At 36.7% G+C, this 12,037-nt stretch overlaps 1 protein-coding gene across 4 annotated transcripts in view; it reads left to right on the top strand.

The window, feature by feature from the left end:
- The window catches only part of LOC124554825 (ephrin type-B receptor 1-B), a 345,617-nt gene that overhangs the window by 314,362 nt on the left and 19,218 nt on the right, over positions 1-12,037 (top strand). For 3 of the 4 annotated variants that reach the window (XM_047128489.1, XM_047128488.1, XM_047128487.1), the window contains 2 exons: positions 4,436-4,614; positions 5,700-5,858. In XM_047128489.1, coding sequence (XP_046984445.1) covers positions 4,436-4,614; positions 5,700-5,858 — 338 coding nt within the window. Of the gene's footprint in view, positions 1-4,435; positions 4,615-5,699; positions 5,859-7,195; positions 7,304-12,037 lie in introns of all 4 variants that reach the window. The other variant, XM_047128490.1, reaches the window with a different exon arrangement.

Below are 12,037 nucleotides of genomic sequence, written 5' to 3'. Positions count from 1 at the left end.
TACAAGTGTTTCTATTCAGGATTCCAATACACCATATTATTCACCACTCTTTTGGCTTCAAAGTCCTTTTTTCCCCCCAAGATAATCCCCATTTAATGCAATGGTCTTACACCACCATACTGGGAGGGCCAGTATGCCTGCATGGTACCCCACCACTGGTCGACATCACAGCTAATGTCTTTTTGCATTGGTAACCTTCGCATCAACCATTTATTGCTTGCCATAGTGTGTGCTGCTTACCACAGAGTGCATCCTTCATTGTGCCAAACGGAAGGTGGAATGTTTGAGATCCAGGCTGTAGGGTGGATGAGGAAGAGCAGTCCAGTGAAGTTTTGTGAGCATTACCAACAACTATGTCTAGTTGAGCAGCGAGGTGTTTGATTGTGATCCATTGGTCACCTCGAATGAGATGTGTCCACACATTCCAACATCGCAGGAGTCATAGCTGTGTGCAGCAGGCCATCGCGCTGGAGATTGGGCAGGTTTGCGTGACTTTTGTTGCGATGATGATGGATGCCTCGCCCAATAACTCACCCTGATTGTTTTCATTATCAGGTTTCCTTAGACATTCTACAAGTGCCCATGAATGTCTGTGATGTTCTGGTTTTCTGGCAAAAGAAACTCAATGAGTGCTCTCTGCTTGGAATGCACCACCAGCTTCTGGAACTTCAGGAAGCTATAGTGGCCAATGTGGGAATATTACACAATGTCCCAGGATAAATTTCGCAATTTTTAAGCAAAATTTGCTGAGAAAAAATGTGTTGCATTACTTATTGAGTGCCCCTCATATTTTGTTAAAGACTTGAAACTAAGCTTAGTCAGATAGTACAAAAATTAAAAAAAAAATCAATGTACATTACACCACTTTCAGGTAGCAAGCATTTTTATGTGGAAATGTAATAAAGAAGGGGCAAATAATAAAACAATGTTGCACTAACAAGATACAATCTTAATGAAGAATGATGCTGTAGCGTATAATTTTTGTTGCAAGAATTCTACAGTCTTTCATATTTATAATTTAGTACATGTACTAAATTTATTGATATAATTTATACTAATAATAAAACTGTAAAACTATTGTGTGAGACTGTTTCAACACACAAATCTCCAAAACTAATAGACGAATTTTCATGGGTTTTCACAGGTAACTTGAGTGTAGCTTGGGGCACCATGTAGGCTTTATTTCATCAAAACTGGTTTAAAAAATTCATAATTTAAAGTCTTATCTGATCGTCATGTCTGTTTGAACACATTTAATCTCCAAAACTGCTAGGCTAATTTTAATGGTAACTTGAGTGTAGCTTGCGGCAACATATAGGCTTTATTTTATCAGAATTGGACCATTGGAGATTGTAATCTAAAGTGTTCTCTAAACTTGTGTTCTCAGTGTAGTACAGATGTTTAATCATCATGGTGTGTTACACCAGAGAACCAATAGGTGGTGGTGTTAGTTTTGTAGTACACCAAACAACCTATAGACGGAGCTCTTAGTTTTTTTTAAAACAGTGACAGAAGTATTTTATAAGTTTATGTCAGTGACAGACTGAAGTGACACAATTTTATCTTTATGAATAAAAATTTATTTTAAATTTACTTATACAACCAGCTATAAGTAAACCAACAGCTGTAGTTTAATCTCTCATTTATTCCAGAGACAACTGGTTTTGGCATTCCTTTATTCCATCATCAGGCCCTCTTTCTTTCTTTCTTTCTTGGGGCCTTTGTCCCACTTCAACGCAGGGTTGGCCATGTTACTATTGATTTGGCAGTGGTAGCTGGAGAGGGTGGTCAGATGCCCTTCCTGCTGCCACCATCATCAAGGCCCTATATCATAACACAATGGCTGATCTTATATTACCAGACAGAATATCACGTAAAAGCAAACCAATATATGCACCAGCATGTGTAACACAGCTATACAGTTGAGTTGCATTCAGATTGTTTTAAGAATGTACAGCCATGTTACATACACTGGTGCAGATATTGGTTCACTTTAGCATGATATTTTGTCTGGCAAATTTCACCCACTACGTCACCATAGATGGCCTGAGGATGGCATAATGGAATGCTGAAACCAATTGCCTCTGGAATAAATTAGAGATTAAAATACAGCTGTTGGTGTACTAATTGCTGGTTAAAATATCCTCTCGTCCCTCCTAGCAAGGATGGATGAAATTAAATTAAATTTACTTGACTAGGATGTATGGATTTACTAATTTTGGTTTTTGTACAAGGAGTGCAACTTTGCCTTCGCCGTTTTTTCCCCAACATTTGTGGCTTCAAATGAATCAAATTGGTTATACATGTATCATTCAAAGTATTTTCCATTGCTGGCCATCACTTTCTCCCATCTTTCGGGCAGTGTACGAATCCCACGTCGAAAAAATTGTTCATCTTTTGATGTGATCCACAAATCGATCCAATTTGTGACTTCTCCATGAGATCGGAAGTGTTGGTCAGCCAGGCCATGTGCCATTGATCTAAACTGGTGATAGTCAGAGGGAGCAATGTCTGGAGAATACGGCGGGTGGGGTAGGACTTCTCATTTTAAAGTTTCCAAGTATGTTTTGACCTATTTTGCAACATAGGGTCGAGCATTGTCGTGCTGCAAAATCACTTTATCGTGCCTCTTGCTGTATTGCGACCATTTGTCTTTTAATGCTCTGCTCTAATGCATTAATTGTGTTCAATAACGAGCACCTGTGATTGTTTCGCTTGGTTTTAACACCTTGTAGTACACGACGCCGAGCTGCGACGTGGAACCATGGCCGGGATATCCCCATGATTTTTTGTGTTTAGGGTTCTCATAATGAACCCATTTCTCGTCCCCAGTGACAATGCGATGCAGAAATCCCTTCCGTTTTTTGCCTCTGAAGCAACTGTTCACAAACACCTTTCAATGTCTCTTGGTTTCAGCTCACACAGGACCCAACTTCCTACTTCCTGAATTATGCCCATAGCCTTGAGACGTTTTAAAATGGCTTGCTGTGTCACTCCCACTAATCGTGCCAGTTCTTCTTGAGATTAACGCAAGTCTTCACTCAGCAATGTCTCTAATTCTGCATCTTCGAAAACATTTTCTCTTCCACCACTATGCCGGTCTGCGGCGTTAAAATCACTATTCTTGAAGTGTTGAAACCACTCCCGACACGTTCTTTCACTAATAGCGTCCTTACCATATGTACTTGAGAGCATTTGATGAGACTCGGGCACTGTTTTCTTCATATTGAATCAAAACAGTAACACCTCCTGTAGATGAGGAGAATTAGGCTTGTAAACTGACATTTTCAATCAAGAACAATTTATGACGCAGACACAAATCAACTAATGTTTGAATGAGGTTATGTTGAGCGAGGTCCAAGCTAACTGCCAGACGTCTGTGATCTGTTCCTTTCGACCACTACTTACCATTGTCGCCACCTATCAGCAAACGGCGGAAGCAAAGTTGTACACCTTGTATTAAAAACTTAACGACATTGCTTTGCTTCTTTTGATAGGTCTTATTAAATCCTTTGCTACGAAAAGTTTGCTTTGTGATTTGGGTTCCAGCTCATTACAGTTCATTTTGTTCATGAATAAAAATGCCAAGAAAAGGGTCTAGTCTTTCTGAATACACTAGAATAGCTAAAGCACTGAGTACAATGCAGTCTCAGAAATCCTATTAAGATGGTGAGGCAAGACTTGCTGTGGCTTGAGAAGATCAGGCTTTTACTCACTCTTTGGAAATTCCTTCTGGAATTGAGGTGCGATGTAACTCTAATGGAGAGCATCATGAATTATCTCTCTCCTCAGAACCCTTCACTCACAGAGGCATTAAGTTACTTCTCTCCAATTTAACATCAAAGAAGTGAAAATTTTGATGGGAAGTGGTGCAGTAAACTGAGTTTTTGTTCCCTCAATCCCATTTATTCCAATTTAACATCAAAGAAGGGAAATTGTGATGGGAAGTGGTGCAGTAAACTGATTTTTTGTACCCTCAGTCCCACTTATTCCTAACAGTTTACCATTTTGCTTGAAATGTGTACAATTCCCTGTGAGCTCAATTCCCTGTGAGCTATGCTGTGACTGTAGACAAAGCACAATAAAAGTTTCTGTGTGTTGCAGATGTGGACCTTAGTGTCAGTTGCTTTTTGCACGGCCAGCTCTGCATGGCTCTCTCCTGTGTTAGTGTAGCAAACCAGCTCTTTGTTCACGACCCCAGCCTTACTACTTGAAACACTGTGTTCAGAAAAACTTTGTAGGATGAAAATAAAATCAATGATTACGAGGTCTTGGGCACAGCTATAAATTAATACCTTTGCAGTGCCTGGTTTCTCAGCTAGTTTAAGAATATTGTCCCCAACGTGTATATTGTCTCTTCCCCAGTAAATAACTAGTTTAATGAAGTAATATTATTTTATTTTATGTATTTATTTATTTATTTCTTTATTGTAAGGGAGGAAAAATTCCAGTTAGATGGACAGCACCAGAAGCTATTGCATTCAGGAAATTCACATCTGCATCAGATGTGTGGAGTTTCGGAATTGTTTGTTGGGAAGTTATGTCTTACGGCGAAAGACCATATTGGAACTGGAGTAATCAAGATGTAATTAAGTCTATAGAGAAGGGTTACAGGTAAGTGAAAATGTTTTAGATACAAAGGAAAAGTGAACATTTTATCAATCTCTCTCTCTCTCTCTCTCTCTCTCTCTCTCTCTCTCTCTCTCTCACACACACACACACACACACACACACACACACACACACACTCTTACACTTACACTTACACATACACACACTACCTTCCTCCTTCCCCTTTTGCTTATAATTGTGAAATTTAATTTTTGCTCATTTAATATTTCCAATTTAATAACTGTGCCTTGACTTTGTCATTGTATTACTCAATGCCCATCTGCTTTCCAGAACAGAACTCTCTAGACACTTTGTCTTGTCTCTGTTCTATGTAGTATGATCTTAAGTTATAGAAGTTGCACTTATTTCAGCATTATGAAGAAGTGTTGTCACAGAGAACACTTTTGTTAAACCTGAATGTGGGATTTCTTCTGATCACAATGTTATCAGAAATTTCTTCACTCTGGAAATGGCATTGTTCTAATTCAGTGACACTTTATCAATACTTCATACCTTGGAGAAAGTTCATTGCTTCTCATTAATATTAAGTCATGTTTATAATTGTTGTATGAGACACTAACATCATGAATGTTGCAGACTGTTCCATCCGTGGACATCTAAATTTCCTGTAATACTTGATATATTGTTTCTGGTCCACATGTTGCTAACTTCTATTTTTATGTTGCAAGAAAATAAAAACATATTACATCATTTCCTTCACAAGCTTCTTTGAAGCAATACACAAAAGTAACTAGTATTAATCATACATACGTATATACTTTAATGCTTCCATTGCTATTGTAAATAATATTGCTTTACCAGTGTCTAGTTTTTGCATTGTATAATGATTTTATGTTCTTAGAGATCACATGCTAAGTTTCATTTCTGTATTAATATCAGAAATGTAACTGCAGATGTAAAACTGTGTCTTGATGATAGCCTAAACAATATTACACTGAATTTATTTTTCGGCTAAACATTACTAAGTTGAATCCCTATCAAAGAAACTGATTTTTGCCCTGGTGTTTTTCTGTTGCAATGTTAGTTGGACACAGTCTTTTAACTTCTTTTGATACAAATTTTTACAGGCTTCCTGCTCCAATGGACTGTCCAGAAGCAATATATCAATTAATGCTGGACTGCTGGCAGAAGGAAAGAACTCACAGGCCAACATTTGCGTCAATAGTCAAGACGTTGGACAAATTGATACGGTGTCCAGACACATTGCGAAAAATAGCACAAAACAGGTATTTGGACATTTAATTTAGTATACTGTACGTGTTACCTTCATTTTCTTGGCACTACACTGTCCACATTTACTTACAGCAGTATGCCTAGATTTTTCATACTTGATATTTGCATTAATTAACAGTTTTATCTTTGAGATAGCATTTGAAGAAAAAAGCATTAAAAAATAAGAAACAGCAACAGTTTTTCATTTTACTATCAGTAACCAGTACATAGAATTACATGGATTTGATATTGTGGTGTTTAGAGATCAGTTTCAAAGAGTATTGTAAAACTGCCTAAAATTGCCCTATTATCCATATACTAGATTTTTGTATCCCACATGACTTGTTTATTAATGAGGCTGCTTGAATTTATTACTTTGGAAAGATGATCAAGGAAGGAGGCTGAAATCATATTTGGCTGTTACTTTCCATTATTGTCTGCTGTAATCTTTTTACTATTAGTTCAAGCTTTTAATTAAAAAATTGTTTTTCATGTGGGTTGCTTCTTTGTGATGGTGGCTGTTTTGTAGCTTCTTGTGTAATAAATGCTAACACTGTTGAATGTGGGAAAGTATGTTGGGTGCTGAAAAATGTAGCTAAGCTTGCACTGTAGTATATTTTGTAGAAAAGTGAAGAGTTTTTTTCCGTTGAAAGGGGATGGATAGATATATATTGAGTTAGTGTAAATGAACAGCTATTATCAGTACACTCTATTTCATTTCATCTTCTGTTAATTCACAAGATGAAAAAATGATGCAGGAAAACTGTGTACACAATGAGATCCTGAATTTAAAAAAACTAATACATTCTCTTCGTATGACTTAGGAAGTAGTAGTGCTGTTTTGGTATTCATATGTGTAAGACAAACTATTATTAATTTTGTGACACAGATGACAAGTAAATAGTGTTTAAATGATAGGTATCATTTAAAGAAACAGTAAATTGTTGCTATAATGCAACACAGTTTTACAATATTTATTTATGAGATACCTTCAGATGCACTCAAAATTAACTTAAGAACTAATGCCATAGTAGTGAAAGTATTAGAGCATATACAGTTAAGGTCTTAATCAGAAGCATGCCATATTATGGCTCAGTGACATTAATTTCATATACTTGCAAGTAAAATTAATTGAACTTCTTTAAATTCTGTCTTTCAATTAAAAGTTGGAGGGAGAACCTCTAGTAAAGTAATTAATTCATGTCACAAAAATATTGACAGTTTTATTATGGATGATGTATGAGGCTCTGTGAAGTTTATAGTAACATTTTCCAGTATATATAAATAACTATATATACGTGTCAGCTGTATTGTGATGTGATGTGCAATGGCGGCTGTATGGTTTGTGCAGACGCCCGCCGCCCCAAAATCCTTATTATGCTCCTGCAGCCCTTCGCATTCAGCCTCACTCATGATTTGCTGGGTTGCTTGGTGTTGCCAATGGTTTATTATGTAAAAGGTAGAGTACCACGATTAATATCTTTCTCCCTTACAAAAAATGATTGACAGACTTATCATGTAACATTCAGTTTCACTTACATATGTAAGGTAATGTTAACTAATTTAAAGCTATGACATTAGTTCCTTTCTTATGTTGAACAAGGCTGAAATGTATCTCTCACCAAAAATTAAATATTAACTTGTCATAAAGTTTTACATTTATTGTTTGAAAAAAGTATGGAGTGAAATTCAATTTGTAACAGAACAGAATTTTATATAAGTCTTCATTCAAACTGCAGTAATACAACAGTTGATATACTTTCTTTGATTGTAAATAAAATTAACTTGCCATTATTGCATTGCTTAACAATAGCTTAATGACCCAGTAATATTATCTTCCATTACTGTCGGATTCTGAAAATTTAAAATGTGAGGATTACTGGGCCATCACTCATCTACTTTGAATGTGTGTGTGTGTGTGTGTGTGTGTGTGTGTGTTCTTGTTTTTGTAGGCACGTATGCTTCCTTCTCTCCAACTCTTATGTTGCCTTTTCTTTAATGATGTATGTGATGGGCTGCTAATCTTTCCCACATTTCAAATTTTCATTATCAGTTTCTTGGCTCCCAGAGAATGGACATTTCCTGCTGCATGTGCATGTTTTCTTTCTTTTTTTTTTTAATTTCTGTAACATGGGCTTTCTGACTTTCTTGTTTTTGTTTCCATGTTCATTCTAGATTTTATGGAAACACATAATTGTATCACTAGTCCAGAGAACACAGACCCACAGTTGTTTGGCTGAATTCACTGTTTTACCTAAAATTTATATACTTGTGTCTTTACATTATTTTATTGAACTTCATTATATGTTCACATTCAAAAATGAAAGTGGATATCCTCATTAACCTTTTCCAAAGAAATACTGTACTTATTAGTAATGTGAGAAAAACTGCTGCAGTTGCAGGATACTTCTTATCCAATGAAGGGAAGTTTTGGGCTCAGTCTACTTATAGAATGAGGGTGATAATGCTAGGATAACATGAAAATGAAACAATATGCTTCCTGGGTGTAGTCCTCAGATTTGATCCTGGCATTGGCGTAGGTGCTCAGTGATACTAGGAGAAACAGAGATGATGCTGATACCATTGACAGACACCAATAAGCATACCACTGAGTGTCTTACACTTCCAATTCTTAACCCTGACTCACACACATGTTGTTCATGCCTTTTTGGAAACATATCTTGTTTACAGTAAAAAATTTGATTATTACATAAAATGAAGTGATTAAAACAACACTAAACAAAGCCTGGAAAACAAATTCAGCCCAAATACTGTCAGGTTTTTCCATTGTCAAAGTGATATTCTTCTCCTCATGAACACTCTCTCATGGCAACTGGGAAAATCCCTGGATAGAGAAGGGTTTTGCAGACACAGATCTGCAAGGTATAGAAGGAGTTGTTAATGCACATAATACTGCACAATCAATCAGAGACTTGTATTCATAATTCAAAGAATCCTCTGTAACAACACTTAGAGGTGCTAGAGGAGACCAAAGCAAGCAGAAAGGGCAGGTTGACAAGGAACTTCTAAATTTTAATGAGCCTGAGAATGTTTGCTTGCAATACACATGATTTTATTCTAAGAAAAATTTGAAAGAAGCAAAGCAACCTAAGATTTCATATTTCTTCCAAAAAAATTAATTATTTATGTTCTTTTGTAATAATATATTGCAAACCAAATGTTTAAATATAAATTTTATTTTGTTCTGAAAGAATTCCTGTTAATCTCAGATGGGACCTTCCCTGATTTGTGCATCACTAGAGCCCAGAATTTGTGAATTCACAAGGTGTATGTTTCAACATTTTTTTGTGAATGTAATGGAGAAAGTACATATATTTTTGTATATCAACATACTGAATGTCTTCGTGAAATATATTACTTTAAAGTCCACCTTCATATTTTGCCTAAAGTCCTTGTAATTACTTTGTAAAGTTAGGGAGCTTATTAATAATTTAGTTGTAATACTATTATAGTTATCTGTAAAAGATAACTACAAAAATGTTTTTTCATAAATTTCTTCTTGGTTCTTACTCACAATAGGATTTCCTAAACATTCTCAGTTTCCACTGTCTCTAAAAGGACAGTTTCCTTAATCTGTATACAGATGCAGGAGGGGTCCCAGTTAGTGTTGTCAGATGATTAATATGCTTTTGATCATTTTCAGTTCCCCCCACCCCCTTTTAAAATTTAAGAGGGCTACATATGCTTAACATGAATATTAGATTTGGCTCTGCCTTTGTGTTGTAAAATACAAGATCTGTAAGGGAACTGATCCTGAACTCTCTCTCTCTCTCTCTTTGTGTGTGTGTGTGTGTGTGTGTGTGTGTGTGTGTGTGTGTGTATGTGGTGGGGGGGGGGGGGGGCTAGACACTTGGAGTATGAACAGTGGAATAATGATTCTTCTGAAGGAAGTGTCCTGGAAAGTAAAGAGTTAACATTTCATGTGTGTGCAGTTTTTAGCGTTGAAGAGGCCATTCCATATTAACAGCACCAGAGTGTACAAGGTGCAGTCCAGTATAGGCAGAAGCAAGTGCCAGCACCAACAGTTCAGTCACTTATTAAAACAATAAAAACACATATACTTCGTAAACATGCAAGTTTGTGAAGTCAGAGGTAGGGGCAGTGAAATAGGAGATATCTATGACCTTCAGGAAGAGCAGGTTGTTAAATCACCATTTAATGTGTAATTGTTTTGAAGACTGCCAATGTGTTAAGCCTGTTGAGGAAACACACCATTTTGCAAGGAGTCAATTGATAGTAATCTTGAACAAAAAGTAATCCTGGTTTCACTGAATTTGTTTTACAGTTGAAGACAATAAACAAAATGAACTGCAGAACTAATGTAACACAGGTAAAGCTATAACACAATCAACATACTAAACATGTTTCTGCAATCACTGTCCAATAGTGGTAATTCATCATTACTATAGAAATTGGTCAGTGATGGTTAGATGAGAGTAATGTATTCCAGTAGTTCCTTCCCTTTTTCCCAACAACAGAGTGGCATGCAGGATGACATAAAAAGTTTATGCAGTATGTTAACTTTTTGGTCATATCCACCAGGACCCAGCCAAGAGCGCTAATTCGCTGTTTCCTGGACTCGGGTAGACGTGCTGGTCCCAGATCGAATCCGCCCAACGGATTAACGACAAGCGCTGGTATGCCAGCCACCATCGATGTGGTTTTAGGCGGTTTTACACATCCCGTTAGGTGAATACTGGGCTGTTCCCCACGTTCCGCCTCAGTTACAATACTCGCAGACATTTGAAAATGTTTCCATGGCTTACACTAGACGCAGACAGCTGGGGTACACAAATTCCGTCCCGGGGAGTTCGGGGTGGCAGCAGGAAGGGCATCCGACCACCCTCTGCAGCTAACGCTGCCAAATCTATTGTAATAAGGCCAACCCTGCGTTGAAGCAGGACAAAGGCCCCAAGGAAATGATGTTGATGATTAACTTTTTATCGTAGTTGCATGGCATTCTATTGCAGGTATTTTTATTCTACAGAACATTTTTACAAACATTGCTGACTGCAGGTCAAGTATGACATTAGTTCAGAAACTGAACTCTTTTCAGGACTCCTGTTTGGTGTATGACACTAAACTCGTATGCATCAAAGGATATTGATCTAAGTTAGCATTAACATGCTTGACAACACTTCTAAAATCAGCTGTCAACATGATTAGCACATTTTGACTGCAGATATTAATCATACATAATAAAAGACACAGTATTTATTATCAAAGATGTAATGCTCCCTGGCTGAAAAATATTTGTTGCAGGAAATTGCATTGGGTTAGCATAAAGATGCAATAAAAGGCAAAAAACTGATAAAGTTACTACAACCAGCAAAGAAGAGATGTTGAAAGCAGTTGCTGTCGACTCCCAAGTCACAGAATGTAGGAACAGAATGTGACTGAAAAAGTGATTTGTCAAAATTAAGGAAAAGACTTAGAAAGCATTCACAGATGACAGGATTTAACTCAAAGATGCACTTTACAAGTATTATATTTCATCTCTGTGTAATTACGTGCACTGTGTAAACTGGAGCAGAGACATTGTAAAAACTTTTCAAGGTTGAAATGCATAAAACTGGAAGTAGTATTTTTGTGAGGCCTACTGTCACAGAAGATGGGCAGCAGCTAACTGCAATCCATTAGCCCCAGTTTATTCTTCTTCACAATCCCTATGATGACAACACAGATTTTCATCCCAAAGTTTTAATATCCTTATTCCTCTTAATTTCCAATACACGTTTAAACAACACTAAAGGTTGTACTTCCTTCACATCAGTAAATGAGTAGATGGTTGCAACTTCAAATGAAAATATTGTTCTCCTCATTGATGACAGTGACGCTAAAGGAGAGGGTGTTTATGTTGAGTTGGTAATAATGATAGTGTAAGTAAATTGTGACAGCAGTAAATCACATATTTTGAACTAAAAATAACCCTTGCTTACAGGTGGATGTGGATCACACAAATCAGTATTCTGTTATAGAACCTACAAAGTTATGAATGTGTCTCAAAAAACAAAAAGAACAGTAAATTTTCTTGATGTGAATTAACAATTTTACGAAAGAAGATTACAGTGCATCAAGTGCAAACATAAAATAAAAGAATAGTACTGACTCATGGATATTATCCTTGAGTTGCTGTAATGTGTGCAGATTTGTTGTATACACTTTATCCTTT

This window comes from Schistocerca americana, chromosome X (assembly GCF_021461395.2).
Source record: "Schistocerca americana isolate TAMUIC-IGC-003095 chromosome X, iqSchAmer2.1, whole genome shotgun sequence".
NCBI classification, from domain to species: domain Eukaryota; kingdom Metazoa; phylum Arthropoda; class Insecta; order Orthoptera; family Acrididae; genus Schistocerca; species Schistocerca americana.
The sequence above is the reverse complement of the archived record's forward strand: the minus strand, read 5'-3'. Positions and strand labels throughout refer to the sequence as shown.